Here is a 20,510-nt window from a genome sequence, read left to right as displayed (position 1 = left end):
AACAAATGGGGAGGTTACATGGAGGGAAGAGAGAAAAGAGTAGTTCTGTTATGTAAGTGGGAATCCACACATGAACAGGACAACTTCACTGGACACAATCCAACTGACTGGTAAGACAGTAAGTTGCATTTGGCATATGAGCTAGCAAATAATAACTGCATCTACAACACAACATAATCAAGAGAAAATCCTCTCCAAAAAGTGATACAGACAATTCAATAATAATAGAAACATAGAATTGAAAATTGGAAGGGACCCCAAGGGTCACTTAGTCCAACCCCCTGCAATGCAGGAATCAAATGCAACCATGCTGATTAAGAAAGGGAACTGCATGTGTTATCGCACACTAAGAAATATGGTAATTGTAACAAGTGAAAAATCAGAAGTCAAATGTTCAACATTAATCCATGGCAGAGCAGCAGTCTAGGAATTTGTTTTAGACACCATTTAATACAAATGATGCTGAAGGGGGGGAATATTTGTGAATAGTTTGTATTGGCTGTATTTCTAAATTATATAACTATGGTCTGTTTCCAGCGCTAGTCCTACTCAGAGTAGATCCACTCAAATTTATGAACATAAATAACTTAGGCCCATTAATTTTAATGGGTTTCCTCTGAGTAACCAAATGCAAGGCAATGCTCTCCACTCAAGAGGCAGAAGCTATGTAGGTATTTCTTAAGGAACCCTCCTCTGACTCCAATTTAGCTATTACCAATTATTGCTTGGGCATAGAATTAAAATTTGTAAGGGACAGAATATACATCCAGCCCTACCTATATTCCCACAACTACCTACAGGAGCTATCCTTTATTTACCATTACAACAAGTTCCTTGCTTTTCATTTCCTTTAACAACCCAATCTGTTTTCAGTACCCTTAGTTATACTCTCCCACTCCAAATGAGTTGGCTGAAAGAGGAGTCCCAAAGCTTACTTCTGAAGGATAGATCTCTTAATGACAATTTCTTCATCCAGATCCGCTTCATTGGCCATGAAGAGCAACCTCTTTCCAGAGTCATCCACTCCAATGAAGTCACGCTGTTCCACTGAAGTAGAAAATCATAACGCAAACATTTTACACTTCTGTTTTAATGCAATCTAATGATAGATATTCCAGCTGAAACACAGCATATATAAATGTCAGCAAAGTTCATTCATCAAAGCTGAAAGAATTCCTGAAAATTCTGGAGCATACTCATGCCATTCAAGGGAGGGGAGGCAGAAAAGCTGAGGAAACAATATGTGTCACCCCTGCAGCTACCTGCATCTATAATTTGGAAATGATATATGTAGAGAATGCAACCCTCAGAATACTGGGTGAATTTTAGATAGAACTCCTTCCATACATTTTTGGCACCGCATCACCGCTTTAAAATTTGCCTCATTAAGAAACAGCAATAGTAAGGTTGTCATCACAAGCCACTCTTCTCAACATAAATCAGATTATTTTTTGACATGGTTCATTACTGTAGAGCTTTTCATTTTGTACAAGGATATTCTTCAACACCTAAAATCTTGGGCACATGCTTTGGTTTCCAGAATAAATTCTTGAAACAAGTCATCTCTTTAAAAGTGACAATACAAAAGTGAAAAGGGCATAAACAGCAAAGTACAGTATGGGTCTCAGGGCGGTGGTAGCTTTGTTCAAGAAACTGTTTACTCTGCCCAAGAAGAATCAAAGCAATCCATTCTAGATTCTGGCAAGGCAAGGGTTCCAGGATATAGTGGCACCCTGGACAGCTCCATAACAAGAGAGATCAAGTGTTGTTTCAGCACCAGTGAACTTCCAACAGAGCTTTAAACTGCAGCACTCCCTTTTCCTTTGAAGGGGCTCAATCTACTTTAACAGTCCAAAAGAACAAGAAATACTGATTCCGCTAGGACTTCTGAGCTGGCATCTATAGTGTGAGAGCAGGGCAACAAAACCTCCTCTAACTGGAGATGCACAGGAACAGGCTCCTCTAGTGTCAGAATTTCTGTCTTTAAAGAATATTTGGGGCTGACTCTGAAGGAAATTCCCACTCTGAATCCCAGGCCTCAAACCCTAAGATGGGGAGTCTGACTATGGTCAAGACATTAATAAGTGATTGATAACTGTTCAAACAAACTAACATACATACTTTGAATTTTTCCCCCTGTACATGTGGATATTGGAATTTTTTCAGGACAATGTGGCAACAATGCTAAGATTACAGAGGGATTGGCAGACACAAATATAGGAAACCAGACACAAACATGGAGAACCATTTCAGCTGGCAGATTCTGCTCCAAGTTTGTGAAAACTGTCATTTTCTGCTGGCAATCCCTGTGAAAATGACAGGACTTTAGGATCAAGAGCACCCAATTTACCTAGCTTTTTCTTCCCTTTATGTCCTGGTATAAGCTCTGTAGGTTCATAAGCTTTCTTCATCAACATGGAGAGTGTGGCATCATTGGCTCGGAATAAGTCCACTACTTCATGGAGAGCAACATCTGTAATCAGATCACAACTCAAAACCAACACATCTGTCTGTCAAAAGAGAAAAGAGGGGGAGAGATCATACACATGCAAACACATCTGAAATACAAACTGTCAAGGAAAAGTCAACGTGGAAGGATATCCCAACAAATATTATTATTTTTCTGGAATCTGCATCAAGCTACCAGAGTTACCAATGGACCATTCCACTAAGACATTTTACCTGTGATACTTACTTATAGCATACAAAGCTTAAATGATTGTTTTCATTTTGCATATTTCTGCTGCTGGTGCACTACCCAGAATCAGTTAAATCGTTCACCACTTTTTATCAGGTTACAGAACACTAGAATCGTATGGAAGTCCCTAGTTAAAACTGCTACGTTTCTTGGCTCAGTAGTAGAACATCTACTTTGATTGCAGAAGGTTCATTCCCTGGCATCTCCAGGTAGAATAAGGGAAAGACCCCTTGCCTGAAACCTTGGAAAGCCAGTTGGCATACACAATACTGAGCTAGAAGAACTGAGCTTCCTCTGTTCCCATGCTTCCTAGTTTGTGTGCCATGTGAGAAAATAAAGTTTACTGCATTTGATTCTCTCCTGACCCCCAAATTTCAAATCACAACTTATCCACAGATAAAAGGAAATATGCAAAACATTTTAAATAAATGGGCATTCATTTAAAAAGCCCTTTTGTTTAAATCTCATTTAACAGGCTGTTTTTAAAAAACAAATGAAACCAAATTTCACCTATCTTAGTTTAATTTTCACAAATTCACAGGTACGTTATAGCACAATGATTTCTATCCAGAAGAAATATCCACTGAACTCAATGGGTGCAAAACTCCAGGTAAGCCTAAGGTTGCAATCCTATACACACTCACCTGGGAGTAAGTCTCATTGAACTCAATAGGACTTAGTGCTGAGTAGGTATGTATTGAATTGCACTCTCTCCAGGCAAAACATCTATCCTATGTTGCTTTGCACTGAATAAGGGAATATGTGAATTGCTGCTTTTGAAACCAACACACTACTTCAGAAAGATATATTTACTCTGAGGAGAAAACAGGACTGAGCTTTCACTGGGTCTTCAAGGAATAATTGTTAACACCAGGCTACCACTTATGAAGTGTAAACTCTACAGAGATAGTAACATAACCAGAAGAAACCAAATTGTACAAATTCCAGAGAAAATGTGTAAGTGCACTGGTAAAACTGCAAATGTTACTGCGGCGTTTGCCTCCTAGGTGGGTCATAAGGAAAGGGTTAAATGAGTGTGATGTAATTGGCCAGAGAGAAACTGATAGGAGGAGTTAGAGTTAGAGTCTGAGTTGTGTGAAAGTCAGTTGAGAGTTGGGAGTTGGAGAAGGAAGAGGGAGAATAGTCTGTGGGTTGGTCGAGTTGTGTTGTGAGGGAGTGAGTGGAACTGTTAGGTGGAGTCAGATAGATAGTTGGAATAATCAGTTTGAAGTTGTTAGGAATGTAAAGGTAAAGGTACCCCTGCCTGTACGGGCCAGTCTACACCGACTCTAGGGTTGCGCACCCATCTCACTCAAGAGGCCGGGGGCCAGCGCTGTCCGGAGACACTTCCGGGTCACGTGGCCAGCGTGACAAAGCTGCTCTGGCAAGCCTGCACCAGCGCAGCACACAGAAACGCAGTTTACCTTCCCGCTATAAAGCGGTCCCTATTTATCTACTTGCACTTAAGGGTGCTTTCGAACTGCTAGGTGGGCAGGAGCTGGGACCGAACGACGGGAGCGCACCCCGTTGCGGGGATTCGAACCGCCGACCATGCGATCGGCAAGTCCTAGGTGCTGAGGTTTTACCCACAGCGCCACCCGCGTCCCTGTTAGGAATGGATAGGACAGTAAAAGAAACTAAGATTAAGAAACTGCCAAGAAAAATTAACTGAAACCATAAGTTTGTTCATGCCTATAAAATAAACTTGATTAACAACTGTCTGGGCTCAGTGTGTACCCGAGAAAAATGGGCTGGTGGCGGCAAAGAAAGCAATCACAGTGGTGGCACAGGCTCAATAGACCGTTAAACATCCAGGGACCCTTAACGCCACAGTTACCATTATCAAAGTACCCATGTCCCTGCTAAAATGCTGTTTTCCAAAGATAATGTTCTTCCAGTTGTCCCCTGCCCTGCCTTCAAATCAAAATTACAAAGGATAAAACACCACTTGTCCGCTTCAGAGCAACCCTACCTCAGCACAGAAGTGATCCCTTGTACAGCAGAAATAAAATTCCACTAATAACTTTTGACAGTTGCAAATGGTCATAAGCTAATCTTGAACAGAGTGAAAAAAACATGGAAGTGTTGAAATCTGTGAGTGCTCGGCCTGTCAAGTTCATTGTGACAGCACCAAAAAAAACTGTCGAAAATGCTTTAGCAAAAAGTTTACGGCGTAGCCGCTGTTAAAGACTAGACTGTTCTTTTTCCATTAGGAAACCTCTTTATTTCAAAATTGAAAAGAATTCACATCCACGATGAAAACTACGTCAGGGCCACGGACATGCCTTTAGAAACAACTATCTGGACTTGTTAACTCAATCGTGCAATTATTTAACTATGTACTTTAATCTGTCACCCTAGTAAACTGCCAACAAGGCTTTCATAATTGCGAACAGGCTTCTAGTTTTAGGATGAACTTTGGCAAAGGCTGAATGCAAGACCCCCGAGGAGCACAAGGGAACAGAACCACCAAATGTCTGGTTGCCATCTGTTCTACCCATTTACTCTCTCAATATGTAAATAAACGTCAGAGAGCACAGGGACCAGTGAAACACACGGTTGCTAAGTAAAGCCCACATTTCTGCCTCTCCTCCTGATGAGCAGAGCAGTGGCCTCAGATGCACGCTGAGAGTACACCATGAAAGGCTCTTTTGGGATTCAACAGCCTCCCCTTTGAAACACCAACACCCTCATAAATAAAGCCCTTACTGTCTGATGGATGCCCTTTTTCCAACGTGGAACCCCTGAAAGAATAAACTAATGGCTGAATGAAAAAATAAACCAGGCGAGCACCCTAGTAGAAGGGTGTATTTTCCTTTACTTTCAATAGTTGGTGCAGTAGAAAGAAAATAAATGGTACAGTCTGTATTTTTTAAACTATATAATACAATTTTTTTTGTGATGAGCCACTGATTGGAAGACAATCACATACAGAGTGCATGTCCACTAGGAAAAGGGGGGGGGCGCAAAAATGTGGCCCTACCGCTTGATTTCATAAATTCCACAAACGTTAAAATCCCAACAGAGCAAATCTTAATTAAAAATGTTCCATACCGGATAGATCAAACCCCAGTTATTAAAAAGGGACGCAATAAGAAGTAACACCGATGCTGAAGTGGGCTCTGTGTTTCAGGTTCAGTCAATGCAAACAGAAATAAAAATCATGCAGAACAACTATACTTTCATAACATAGTTAGGGGAAGAGATAAAAATTATACCTGTTGTAATCACTGGGATCTAAATATTCAAAGTATCATGGGAAGCCCCACAGAAAATATAGGACCTCCCAGATCACCTATAATTATATATTTTTCATTACTTATATAAACATCCTTTATTTGACACTTGTACATGAAAGCTGAACAGAAACATGGCCTTGCAGGACATCTAGTGCAATCCTCGTAAGTTGAGAATGAAGGAAGACTAGAGTAGTGTAGCAGCTTCAGAATGCTAGAATAGGACTTGGGAGACCAGGGTTCATATCCTAACGGCCATAAAGCTCACTGGTGACATTGGGTCAGTCACTGTCTCCTAGCCTAATCTACTTCACAGGGCTGTTGTGAAAATAAAACGGGGGTGGGGGTGTCATGTATGCCACTTTCAGCTCCTCTGAGGATTGAAAAGGCAGGATATAAATGTAATAATAAAAAATAAATAAACTCTACAGTCTCTACTTCAATACTTTCACCAAGAAAGAAACACAATTCTGGTGAATAGTCCCATTGCCAAAACTGCTTTTACCATGAAGAAGTCACTCTTAATGTTCAACCTGTTCAGACTGTGATTTAAATCATTCAGAACTGCTCCTCAGGAAAATGTTTGTATTACCCCCACTTTCGCTACCCTAGGTCCTTGTTAGATAAACAGATCCCAATTTCCTTTTAGTGTATTTTATTTATTTATAGGCTTATATAGTACACAATAAACAACTTGTTACCCACAAAATCACTTAGGCCGAATTCCTTGGTGGAAAAGTGGGATATAAATTTAAATTAACAACAACAGTAACAAACAGTACAACCCATACAACTTACTTACTTAACAATTTACTGCTCTTATTACCTAGCTTTTAGTATTTGAATTTTTCTACTTTGGATTTTAAAAATCTTTGTCTTTACTCTACTGCTTTTTATGGAAATTGTTGTAAACCACCCTGGAATTTTCAATGAAGGGTGGCATATACAGTAAATGTCTTAATAAACAAATAAAATAGAATAAATAACCAGGATAAAAGGCCAAGACCCGTTCTAAAATATTACATTTCAAGCACAAACTTCCCAGCAGTTTGATTCTTAGGATGGTGATGTTTTTGTTTCTCTTCCCTATAAAAACTGCACTGCCAAAACTAGTTATTTGAAAGCAGCACATGCTACATATGGGGAACACCTGCAACACTCCCCCATACATATCCCTTTCACCCCATACATTTGTGCTTGGGATTCATGCCAGCTTAACAGTGGCTAGACTAAAAAACAGGGGAACCTGTCCATCCATGCCAGCAAAGGCTTGCTTTTTGCTGCTAATAACCATGTCTGCAGAGAGCTGAAATGGGGTTTTGGCTGAGGAAAGGACAGGAAAGATGCAACTACACTCTGGTTAATCTAATCATCCCATTCAACCCCCAACTACACCAGAGAACTTTCTCTCTCTCTCTCTCTCTCTCTCTCTCAGGTCATTCTGGCTATTTAAAATCTGGCATGCTGCAGAAGTGTGAATTAGTTAGAATTACAGGGGGTAGGGTGGGGGAGGAAGAGCCCTGGTGAGCAAATACTCCCCTTGCCTGCCAGCCAAACATAAATCTGGAAGATTTAAATGCATCTATTAAAGTATTTATGTCCTACCTTTCCATTTGGAAAAAAAATATGCCTAAGGTGGTTCAGATCATAATTTTAAAAAGTCAGAATATAAATACACAAGGGAACAAAGACAGGAAATGCAGATCTTAAAAAATGCCAAGAGGCCAAGCGTTGGTCAGGTAAAAGGCCTACTGGAAAGGAAATGTCTTCATACAGGGACAGAATGCTATCAAGGAGAGGGCCAGGCAGATCTCCCTCTCTCACTCACTCTTGAGTGTGCAGGGCAACAAGAACCACAAACAATTGCAGGGATAATGCTCAGCTGAAATGGAATGAAATACATCTTTTAAATCTAGATATTGATGGTATTTGAATTTGAAGCTATTTTTGGCTCTGTACGTTCTAGATTCCTAGTTGGACACAATACTGCTGCTGCTGCTGCTGCTGCTGCTGCTGCTGCTCCTCCTCCTCCTGTTACTGCTACTAATTTATTATTTATACCCCGCTCATCTAGCTGGGTTTCCCCAGCCACTCTGGGCAGCTCCCAACAGAAGTTGTAAGTTATCACTCATTTTAATATGATCTCACACTTTTGGAGTAATAAACTGATACACACACATGCAAGAACAAAGAACAAAGTTATCCTAAAATACAATTATTTGTTTGTTTATCCCCATTTTACTAGTGGTTGGGCTTGAACAGACCATTTTCAGCATCAGTGTATTTTCCTCTCAGTTCACTGACTTACCAAGCAATGACTGATGCTTAGGAGGAAAGAAAATGTGTCAAGCTTGTTGTGATCTACAGAATTGCAGTAAGTAGGTCAAGAACTCAAATAAAACTTTCTTTCCCACAAACCTCATAATTCAACATGAAATACAAATCCTACGTTTCTTCACAGCACTGACATGGTCTAAGACTTATATAAATCTCATCAATGAAATGTCTGTCAATTCAGCAGTTCCCCCAGACCCTCAATATGGGCTGTAGTGAGATCTTTATTCACCTGTTGAGCATCTCACACATCTGAAATAGAACCTATCTTGACAGTGAAAACTCTCTACGTCGACATGAAAAAGCATTTCAATTAATCAATTAAAGAACAAGCGAAGTCCTGGCAGACTGGAGGAGGGCAAATGTCCCTATTTTCAAAAAGGGGAAAAGAGAGGACCCAAATAATTATCGCCCAGTCAGTCTGACATCAATACCAGGGAAGATTCTGGAGCAGATCATTAAGCAAACAGTCTGTGAGCGCCTAGAAAGGAATGCTGTGATCACCAATAGTCAGCATGGATTTCTGAAAAATAAGTCATGTCAGACTAACCTGATCTCGTTTTTTGACAGAATTACAAGCCTGGTAGATGAAGGGAACGCAGTGGATGTAGCCTACCTTGATTTCAGCAAGGCATTTGACAAGGTGCCCCATGATATTCTTGTAAAGAAGATGGTAAAATGCGGTCTTGACTATGCTACCACTCAGTGGATTTGTAACTGGCTGACTGACCGAACCCAAAGGGTGCTCATCAATGGTTCCTCTTCATCCTGGAGAAGAGTGACTAGTGGGGTGCCACAGGGTTCTGTCTTGGGCCCGGTCTTATTCAACATCTTTATCAACGACTTGGATGATGGACTCAAGGGCACCCTGATCAAATTTGCAGATGACACCAAACTGGGAGGGGTGGCTAACACCCCAGAGGACAGGATCACACTTCAAAACGACCTTGACAGATTAGAGAACTGGGCCAAAACAAACAAGATGAACTTTAACAGGGAGAAATGTAAAGTATTGCACTTGGGCAAAAAAAAATGAGAGGCACAAATACGAGATGGGTGACACCTGGCTTGAGAGCAGTACATGTGAAAAGGATATAGGAGTCTTCGTTGACCACAAACATGACATGAGCCAACAGTGTGACGCGGCAGCTAAAAAAGCCAATGCAATTCTGGGCTGCATCAATAGGAGTATAGCATCTAGATCAAGGGAAGTAATAGTGCCACTGTATTCTGCTCTGGTCAGACCTCACCTGGAGTACTGTGTCCAGTTCTGGGCACCACAGTTCAAGAAGCACACTGACAAACTGGAACGTGTCCAGAGGAGGGCAACCAAAATGGTCAAAGGCCGGGAAACGATGCCTTATGAGGAACGGCTAAGGGAGCTGGGCATGTTTAGCCTGGAGAAGAGGAGGTTAAGGGATGATATGATAGCCATGTTCAAAAAATAAAAGGATGTCACATAGAGGAGGGAGAAAGGTTGTTTTCTGCTGCTCCAGAGAAGCGGACACGGAGCAATGGATCCAAACTACAAGAAAGAAGATTCCACCTAAACATTAGGAAGAACTTCCTGACAGTAAGAGCTGTTCGACAGTGGAATTTGCTGCCAAGGAGTGTGGTGGAGTCTCCTACTTTGGAGGTCTTTAAGCAGAGGCTTGACAACCATATGTCAGGAGTGCTCTGATGGTGTTTCCTGCTTGGCAGGGGGTTGGACTCGATGGCCCTTGTGGTCTATTCCAACTCTATGATTCTATGATTCTAATGCACCGTCCTCATCACTAGACTTGATATGCCTCATACAAGCCTACTTCTACCAATAATATCAGAAAACCAAAGACTCATAGGAGGAATAGATGGCATGGTTGGTTGCCATGCTCTTAATGCTCCTCCTGGGAATAGGAGCAATGCTAGCATGAGAAGAAAACTCTTCCCACAAGATCTCTGACTTTTTACCAAATGGCACATGTAACAAAGGGAAATGTTGGAAGAGGTCCCTGCTGCATATGGTAGAAACCCAAACCACATAGAGCCACAGATGTGACCAGGAAGTACAGCTCCTTGACAAATATAGGACAACACCCTTTTAATTAGGCAGATATAACTGGATCATTTCGACTATTTGATGAGAGTTTGGAACATGAAGCTAGTATGCTGGAGTATATGCATGTGTTCCCATATACTTTATTTTGTTTTTCCTAAGTATTTCTCATGCTGTTAAGTTCTTCTCTGCCTTGTGTCACTAGCTATACTCTGGCCAGCTATTAAGCTGTAGTGTTACAGCAATGGAAAATTTTTACATTTGCCTTCCTCAATGAGTTCTTAGTTGGGTGATGGAAGCCCTGACTAACACACAGCAAACCAGTCTTCATTATTTAACCTTCCCTTTTTGCTAAGACATTGACTATGAAATAATGTTCTGTCAGATGGACTACCTGGTTTCTCCTTATTTTTTTCAAAGTAAAGTTTTTTAAAAGGCTCACAATTCTTCCACAGATGGAGAGAGAGGGGAATAATGTCTCAGAACAGCTAAACAAAGACCGAGAATCCAGATCTTGTTTGGTATGTACATCTTTTGGAGCCACATTGTGGAAAGTGTGATGTCACAGCAGTGGTCTGTATGCTGCTGAGGATCACTGATCCGTGTAGTCTTGGATGGAGCAGCTTAGCGCTTCACTTCCTCTGTTGAAAAATCTCCTTTCCAAACACATGATGTAAGAAGGCTCACTGTAACGGCTGGGAGGTGGAATCTGAATCTCTTGTACAGTTGACGAGAACTTGGTGACCATGGAAAGAAAAACTTCAAACTCATATTAGAGATATTTTTGGACTGTTTTGGTGGATTTTTTTTTTTAAGTACCATGAAATTCATCTATGAAGAGACAAATGGGACCTTTTCCTCCCTCACTTAGGAGTGGATTTTGAAAAAGATAAACAGAGCAGTTAGATTTCTTAAAGCATTTCACCAGACTCCTTTAGTGAGGCTGAAAGGACATTCTCTGTACTTTAAGGCTGAAGTGCGTCCCTCTAAAATACAAATAAAAATTGCTTTGCCTCACTTACCTCTCTTGATGGCTCCATGGAGACTCTTGTGCTTTGCATATGATGTTAACACATTGTATAGCAAAAAAAAAAATATCAAAAAAAATATTCAAGGGATTGGCAGTGGAGTACATAACGTAAAAGAGTGGAAATAGCCCAGTTGGAGCCCAATTCTGATAGTGGAACACATGTGAAAATCATTAGGTCACAAAGTGAAATCTGCATACATTTTTCAGGAAAGAGCCATAAGCAGAAACAGGCAGGAGCCTAACTATTTCTTTGCTAATATTGCATATGAATTCATTCTCAAGTATTGTGGATTTTAGGCAGGGGAAACTCAATCTTAGAGGGCTACTCTGGAAGATTTGGAGGTTAAGTGATATTATGCTTATTAGTTTTTCTAAACAATACAAGTTTCTTTTATGTACTGTTAATACCAAATTCCCAACACGTGTAATGGGGATACACAGTTGTATTTATCTGCTCTGATGCCATGCAAAGATCTTAATGGGAGACTTGTCGAGTTAGAATCATCAAGGCAAGGAAGATGATGGTCCAAATTCAGTTTGAAGAGAAGCATAATTGATACTGCTGTACAAGAGTAGAAAGCTGGATGGTTACATATCCTGGGTCTTCCAAGACTCTCTTTGAAGCTCTTTAAAGGTGGCATACATTCATTTAGACTTCTTAGGCTTGGAGTTGTCGTTATAAAGTCTGAAGCAGTGGAATGTTAGGGTTATAAGAAGAGTGGTGATGGGAGTCAGCATTCCAGTAATGTATGAGATGGTAGGTAGCGCAAGAGAAGGTTCAAGGGTAAAGATGGAAGATGGAGAACCAAGATATAAAGTCAAGTGGGTCTTGTGGAGTAGCACTTCAGGAAGGAAAAACCATCTTGGCAGCAGTGGTTTTAATGAAAACTGCTTTTAAATCTCAGAAAACTGAATGATGAAATTTTGTCCAGGTTTAGACTTCCCACTTCCTGCCAGGTGGGAAGGGGGCACATGGAGTGATCTGGAAACAATGCCTCAAAACATAGGAAGGCAATGGATATCCTCCCACCCCAGCTCAAAAAAATTACTTGTACTGAGAAGTCAAATCTTAGTCCTTCACGTTGAAAACTAATTCTGTTCATAACAGCTGTGGTAATAAAAGTTTCCGCTTTATCACATGGTAAAGAGATATACAAGTCAAATTAAAACATTATAGCCAGAGTACCAGGTGGAACATGTGGATCATTTCATGGCCTAAGGCAGCAATGAGAAACCTGCGAACCTCCAAATGTTGTAGGGCTCCAGTTCCCATCAGTCCCAGCCACCATGGCCATTGGTGAGATATGGTAAGAGAAGGAGTTCAGCAACAGCTGGAGGGGGCTACAGGTTTCCTACTGCTGGAATAAGGTGACCTAGAATTTTCTTGAATTTACTGAGGATCCAACAGCATAAGTTCCATTGATTTACGATATATAAACCTTTAGAAATCAGTTCAGGTGGCTCCCCAGGAATCATTGCAGCTGCTATCCAATGGAGTCTAACATGTGCAGAGTCATGTGAGAATAATTCCTAAACAAAGTGTCTGGTAAGGCACCAAAGGGATGTGTATTGCAACATCACTGAAACCCTTGGAAAATTGCTGTGTTAGAACATGGTTGTCTTCTGTTTGGCGTCATCTTGCTGAGGATCTACCAGAATTTTTTACATACAACACTGGTACATAATGCACATTTGCTATACTCCAGCCCACACCTGTGACATCATGGCTTACTCTGCTAGGTAGCATGACTTAGGAAATAGGATAAGAATGGCTGTGCACAATATCCTATCTAAACACACAACAAATCTGCAATCAAGCAGAAAATTCCCCCAGACTTGAATTAAAGGGAAGAATAGATAAATGTGAGGAAACCACTTGAATTGGGGTAACAAACAATGCAACATGTCTCCAAATGTATGTACCTTTAATGTATTTTTAAGCAAGACAGCTGAGTGCACATGAAATTAAATTACATGCAATTAAAAAACATTCTGATTTTTTCTAAGAACATTGAAAAATCACATGCTAAAGGTGACATGGCGGTCCCAATCCTGAAATTCTTTTATTAATTATACAAACTAAGATTAAAGAAGGGATTAATGTTTAGAAAAGACAACATTTCTTGGGCAGCTCTGGAACAAAAGCAACTCAAAATACATCTGGATTGTTTGTTGTGAATCAGTAAGACAGCCAATTCATATTTGTGTTTAAACTGACCAGGGGGAGGGTATTTTATTTGCTGTTTTTAAACATTTTGGATTTTTTATTTTGTTTGAAAAACATCACTTTTATTTTAACTGGAATATTTTGAAACTGTGTTTTACAGTCAGTTGGTGGGATACAAATCCAACAAACCAAACTGTTTTACAAGACTTTTCTCCACTTTGTTACTCAGCACCTGGGATGAATTCCAGAATATATTGAGTCCCCATTGTCTGCTTGCCTATTTGAAACCCTCCCTTGTCTGCATGACTGTTTGAAAAAGATTTTAACCAGTCAAACTGGGAAGGTCTAATGTATGGCTAGAGAAGAGAGAGAAGACAACTGCCATGAGGTAGCCACCTGAGATTCCAGATTTGAGGAGGCATTTGCATCAGCTGCGTGGGAAAGAGCAAGTAAACCATCTCATTTCAAAGGCAGCTTGTATAAAAGGATATTTCAGCAGATCGTGTCTGTCAGGGGTTCAGAAGCAGAGACGCAGAGAAGGGTGGAAACAGAGAGCGAGGGGGAGGAAGCCGAAGGGAGAATGAGTGATGATGACGACCCGAGATCTCCAAGCCTAAGCAGTGAGTCAGAGGACTCCCAAAAGGGAGCCCCAGTGAGCAGAGCAAGGGGGGGATCCGGGGGGACACCCCAGGAGGAAGGGAACAGAGGAGATTCAGAGAGCAGCAGCTGGAAGTCGGGACCCACGCTCATAACTGAGGGCGGCAGCAGCTGGAAGTCGGGACCCACGCTCAAGACTGAGAGCAGCAGGGAGGAAGGTAGCCAGGCATCGGGTTCCGGAGACTGTCAGCAGGAGGGAGGGCACGAGTCAGGGGTGGTCACGCCCTCCTCAGAGAGCGAGGCAACGGTTAAGAGGAAAGTAGAGAGTTGGGCGCGCGCGCCAAGTTCAAATGCAGCGGAAGCTGGAGCAGTAAGCAGCCCGGAGAGTGAGCCAGGTCCTAAAGCCCGCCGCAAGGAGGCAGAAGGATCAGGGGGGTCAGCGTCAGAGGAGAGTAGAAGGGAGGAGGCCCAGGGGGGCAGAAGGACCCAGAGACGTAGGGAGAGGCGAAGGAGGTGGAGCAAGGCTAGGGTATTAAGCTGGTGTGCAAGAGGCGGGGACTCAGACGGGTCTTCGCCGACCTAGAGCAGAAGGTGTAGAGCTGCACGCTGCAGTTCGGAAATGAAACCTGTAACTCAATAAAGACTCTTTTAAAGTGGACGCTGTGTGGCGTGGTCCTATGTGAGCTGGGACCTGGTAGCAGCTCTGACAGTAAGACCCGTCCCATCAAAGCTTCAGAAACCTGAAACCTCGCAGCGGGAGCAGAAGCCGCTAGGGGAGGAAGAGGGGTGTCTGTAAGCGAGCTCACAAAGGTTAGCAAGATGACGGAAGAACAGAGGATCTCCGCGCTGCAAGAGGCAGTGACCCAGTTGTCCTCAGAGGTATTGGCTTCCAAAAAACGGGAGGAGGAGACTACAGCCGCCTACAGAGACCTACACGCCAGGTTTGAAATGCTTGTTAAGCAAGGGCAACCGGGACCCAGACCGGAGGGCGTGGGATTGGCACGGAGAGCAGGAGGGCTTGTGGCTCACTTCGATGGGACTTTGCAACAGTACCCTAATTTTAGAGCAGACGTAATGTGCGCACTGCAACTGCTGGCAAAAGACTTTAGAGATGAGGAAGAGAAGGTGGGGTTCATATTGTCCCATTTGCATGGGGATGCCAAAGCCTGGCTGCGCAATTTGTGGAGGGATAAAGATCCGGCGCTTCAGAATGCAGATGCCTTTATCAAAGCGATGGATGCGTGTTTTTTGTCTACTATTGATGTGGATCTTGCCAGACGGGAGATTCATGGACTAAAACAAGGGAGGGCGAGCGTCCGGCAGTATCACGCCCGATTTTTTGCGCTGGTCAGTGCTTTAGAATGGGATCGGGATTCGCCCCCTGTCAGAGACCTCTTCTGGGAGGGTCTAAGTTCAGCGGTTAAGGATGAAATTGCAAGGGGGGAGAGGCCCCGAAGCACGCAGGAGGTGGTCCAAAGGGCGCTGACTGTGGGGGTGAGGCTGGAAGAACGTCCATGGTGCAGAGATGAAGGACGTGGAGGGCGCGAAGCAGCGAGAAGTTTCTCTTTCGTTCCGAGGGAAGCAGCGCGTGCGCAATCCACACCTCCGCCAGGAGGGGGAGGGGAACCGATGGAGGTTGGAGGTGCAAGGGCTCAGTCAGCAGCCAGAGCCCTAGCACCGGCAGCAGTGAAAGCGAAGCCTCCTAGAGGGAACAGGAAGTGTTACATCTGCGAGGATCCAGGCCATTTGGCGAAGGAGTGTCCCCGGAGGCTCCACAAGCACACTGCAGCCTCAGCAATGGTGACTGCAGCAACGCAGCAAGGAGAACCACAGCAGGGAAACGACGATGTCTGGCTGGAGACGGAGGCACTGGGGCCCAGCCAGACGCATCTGTGAAGCAGTCCCCAGCAATCTTGCAACCCACGGATCCCCTCCCACCCAAACCAGTAGTGCAGCTCACAGCATCTCTCCAGCTACCCGACGGCGTCACTATCGAAGTGCCGCTTTCTGTGGATTCTGGAAGCAACGCAGACTTTATAGCGCAGAGCTTTGTGGAGCAGCACGCTATACAGCTATTGCCTGCCACTCTGCCCCTGCAAGTCGTCACAGTGGATGGCAGAGAGTTGCTAGGGGGGCAGGTGGTGAAGCAGACGCCACCGATGGTGATGCGCCTTGGCAACCACAGGGAAGTCATCAGTTTTAATGTCACCCAACTGTCGGACACGCCCATTGTGTTGGGCATGAGTTGGCTGGACAGGCACAGTCCGACACTGGCTTGGTACCAGAGACAACTGATCTTCGGCTCCTCTTATTGCGCAGAACACTGCATCCTGCCCCGACGGGAGGGAGAGGAGGAGGAATCACAACTGCAGTTGGGAACGTTGCAAGCGGTCCCCCACAAATACGCGAGCTTTTTGGAGGTCTTCTGCGAGAAGGAGGCGGACAAGCTACCCCCTCACCGGCCATATGACTGCAAGATTGACCTCCTACCGGGGGCGACGCTGCCGAAGGGGCGGCTATACTCCATGTCTGAAGATGAAATGCAGGAACTCAAACAGTTCATCGAGCATAATCTGGAGCGTGGCTTCATCAGAGAGTCCAAGGCAGTGGGGGGCAGTCCCGTTTTCTTCGTGAAAAAGAAAGACACGCCCCAAAAAAGACTAGTTGTGGACTACCGCCTTTTGAACCAGATGACCAAACAGTCTGATTACCCCATGCCCAGGATTGACGACCTCCTCGCGACGGTGCGCAAGGGACGCGTGTTCACCAAGTTGGACCTGCGAGGGGCGTACAATCTCATCCGCATGCGGGAGGGCGATGAGTGGAAGACGGCCATGTTCACGCCGCTGGGCACCTACGAATACAGAGTTATGCCCTTTGGATTACAAAATGGCTCTCACTGTTTTCAAGCTTTTATGCATCACGTGTTGGAGGGACTCCTCTACAAGACATGCGTCTGCTTCCTGGATGACATCCTGATTTTCTCTGACTCGCAGCAAGCTCACGACCGAGACGTGAGGGAGGTGCTCAGCAGGTTGCAACAACATAGACTGTACGCCAAGCTGGAGAAGTGCCAGTTCGACACGACGGAGGTGGATTTCCTGGGATACAAGTTGTCGGACAAGGGGATAGCCATGGACAGCACCAAGGTTCGTGCGGTATTGGATTGGAAAAGCCCGCGCAACCGGAAGGAGGTCCAGCGGTTTATCGGCTTCGCCAACTTCTATCGCAAGTTTATCAAGGGGTTCGCGATGCAGACGGCAGCAATTACGGACACGCTCAGCTCCAAAAAAAAGAAATTCATCTGGACGGAGCAGGCGGAACAGTCCTTTCAAGCGCTCAAGCATCTCTTCGCATCGGAGAAGCAACTGCTGCATATCGACCCCAGTAAACCGTTGAGGGTAGAGACAGACGCGTCAGACAGAGCCGTGGGAGCTGTCCTGCTGCAGCGAGACCCGCAGGGGGTGTGGCGGCCGGGAGCGTTCTACTCCAGAAAGCTCAGCAAGTCGGAGCAGAACTACACCATCTGGGACAGGGAGTTGCTGGCCATTCATGCAGCTTTCAAGGCGTGGAGGCACTTCCTAATCGGCGCCAAGCACACGGTGCAGGTCTGCACGGACCACAAGAATCTGGAGCACTGGCGCACGGCTCAGTTCCTGAACCAGAGGCAGATACGTTGGGCGGAGTTCTTTGCTGACTTCAATTTCCGAATAGAGTACGTCCCAGGCGACACCAACATCATGGCGGATGCACTGTCCCGAAAACCGCAATACCTAGAAGAGGTGACGCCAGCGGCGGCCATGCACATCTTCGCACCGACGGCGTGGGCGTGTGCCTCAGCTACAGTAGACCTGGATGCGGTGCGACGTGCATTGCGGGACGACTCATTCGCGCAAGACAAGATGGCGGAACTGCTCAGAGGCACGGCTACCACGGACGAGTTCCAGGTGCGGGACGGCTTGCTCCTACGCAAAGGGGCTGTCTATGTACCAGGAGACGACCTTCGCGCCAAGGTACTGCAACAGTTGCACGACGCACCCACGGCCGGTCACTTTGGCACAGAGAAAACGATGGAATTAGTCGCGAGAGACTTCTGGTGGCCCAGGCTGAGAGGAGAGGTCGCGGACTACGTCGCGAGGTGCGACACCTGCCAGAGGGCCAAGCCGGTACACAGACCACCGGCGGGACTGTTAGAACCGCTGCAAACACCGTTTGAACCGTGGGAGAGGGTGGCCCTGGACTTTGTGACGGATTTACCCAACTCGAGAGGCAAGACAGCTGTGCTAGTGGTGGTGGACTTGTTCACCAAGATGGCACATTTCATTCCGTGTGCGAAGGTGGCCACGGCGGAACAAACCGCCAAACTGTTCATAGATCACGTGTTCAAAGTGCATGGCCTGCCACGGTCTATCCTGTCCGACCGCGGACGCCAGTTCATCTCGTCTTTCTGGCAGAAGCTGATGGGTTTTCTAAATGTCAAGGTCAATCTGGCATCAGCAAGACACCCGCAGACCAACGGGCAAGCAGAGAGGGTCAATGCCATCATGCAGCAGTACCTGAGATGCTATGCCAATCAACAGCCTGCGACGTGGGTGGATTACCTGCCGCTAGCCGAGTTCGCTTACAACAACACGAAGCACGTGTCCACAGGAGTGACGCCGTTCTTTGCCAACAATGGGAGGAATCCCAGAACCTTCCCGGGACTGGAGAGAGTGGGGGAAGGAGAACCACAGACGGCGGACGCGTTCGCGTCAGAGCTGCAGGCGGTCCACGATCAACTCAGACGGCAGCTGGAGCTAGCTAAGCACGCCTACAAGGTGCAAGCTGACAAGCACAGGCGGGTTGGCGAAGTGATCCAAGTGGGAGACTGGGTCTGGTTGGCAGCCCACGCAGTGCCGACCAGGTCGCTTGCCAAGAAGAAGTTGGGGCACAAGCAGATCGGTCCGTACCAAGTCGAAGCGCAGATCAACCCGGTAGCCTTCCGACTGGCGCTGCCGGAGGGTTCCAGAATGCATCCGGTGTTCCACAGGTCGGTGCTCACTCCCTACAAGGCACCTCACAGGTTCCAGGAGCCAGGGACGGCGCCAAGTCCGCTCCGGGAACGGACGGAGACGCGGGAGGTGAAGCACCAGGACCACATCAACGAGGTCACGGAGATTTTGGACTCCAGATGGGGGGAAGAGGGAGTCGAATACCTCTTAGCCAGAGAGGGCACCCGGGCCAGCGCCAATAGCTGGGTACCAGACTACGCTTTGGAGGAACCCCTGCTCAAGGACGAGTTTCATGCCCTCTTCCCACACAAACCCATGCCAGCGAGCTTCTTCGACGACTGGTTGTTCACACCCACACTTTCTTCCAGCACGTTCCATGGATTCGACTCAGAAGGGGAACCCGCACGGAGCACCCGTTCCCCAGAAGGTTCACCGGCAGGTTCGGCATCAGGCAACTCGTATTGGTGGGACGATCGACCAGAGGAGCGATGGCGCAGGAAGTGGCTGGAGATGCCAGGTCGAGCGACCGACGCAGAGACTGACATGGACGTGTTCGGGGAGGACCTCGGGTTCGAGCACGGCGGTACAGAGATGGAAGAGCAACAAGTCAACGTCGACGACCGCGAGGGGGAAGACTCGGAGGTCTTCAGTTGGCGGCCACCCACGGGGAGCGACCTGTATCCAGCATTCCCTCCCATGATGATGGAGCGCCCAGCACCCACACCTGACAGCGGGGAGGGGGGAAGGGGGGGCTTCGAGGGGGGGATGGATGTCAGGGGTTCAGAAGCAGAGACGCAGAGAAGGGTGGAAACAGAGAGCGAGGGGGAGGAAGCCGAAGGGAGAATGAGTGATGATGACGACCCGAGATCTCCAAGCCTAAGCAGTGAGTCAGAGGACTCCCAAAAGGGAGCCCCAGTGAGCAGAGCAAGGGGGGGATCCGGGGGGACACCCCAGGAGGAAGGGAACAGAGGAGATTCAGAGAGCAGCAGCTGGAAGTCGGGACCCACGCTCATAACTGAGGGCGGCAGCAGCTGGAAGTCGGGACCCACGCTCAAGACTGAGAGCAGCAGGGAGGAAGGTAGCCAGGCATCGGGTTCCGGAGACTGTCAGCAGGAGGGAGGGCACGAGTCAGGGGTGGTCACGCCCTCCTCAGAGAGCGAGGCAACGGTTAAGAGGAAAGTAGAGAGTTGGGCGCGCGCGCCAAGTTCAAATGCAGCGGAAGCTGGAGCAGTAAGCAGCCCGGAGAGTGAGCCAGGTCCTAAAGCCCGCCGCAAGGAGGCAGAAGGATCAGGGGGGTCAGCGTCAGAGGAGAGTAGAAGGGAGGAGGCCCAGGGGGGCAGAAGGACCCAGAGACGTAGGGAGAGGCGAAGGAGGTGGAGCAAGGCTAGGGTATTAAGCTGGTGTGCAAGAGGCGGGGACTCA

The 20,510-nt window shown here is 46.1% G+C and overlaps 1 protein-coding gene across 3 annotated transcripts in view; it reads right to left on the bottom strand.

Annotated features, from left to right (window-relative positions):
* EIF2B3 (eukaryotic translation initiation factor 2B subunit gamma) overlaps positions 1 to 20,510 on the bottom strand; it is a 94,386-nt gene that overhangs the window by 60,127 nt on the left and 13,749 nt on the right. For all 3 annotated transcript variants that reach the window (XM_082228877.1, XM_082228878.1, XM_082228879.1), the window contains exons 4-5: positions 2,351 to 2,510; positions 936 to 1,047 (exon numbers count right to left, since the gene is read on the bottom strand). In XM_082228877.1, coding sequence (XP_082085003.1) covers positions 936 to 1,047; positions 2,351 to 2,510 — 272 coding nt within the window. The remainder of the gene's footprint in view (positions 1 to 935; positions 1,048 to 2,350; positions 2,511 to 20,510) is intronic.

This window comes from Podarcis vaucheri (assembly GCF_965113315.1).
Source record: "Podarcis vaucheri genome assembly, chromosome: 6".
In the NCBI taxonomy this organism is placed as follows: Eukaryota; Metazoa; Chordata; class Lepidosauria; order Squamata; family Lacertidae; genus Podarcis; species Podarcis vaucheri.
This window is presented reverse-complemented; position numbering and strand designations above follow the sequence as displayed.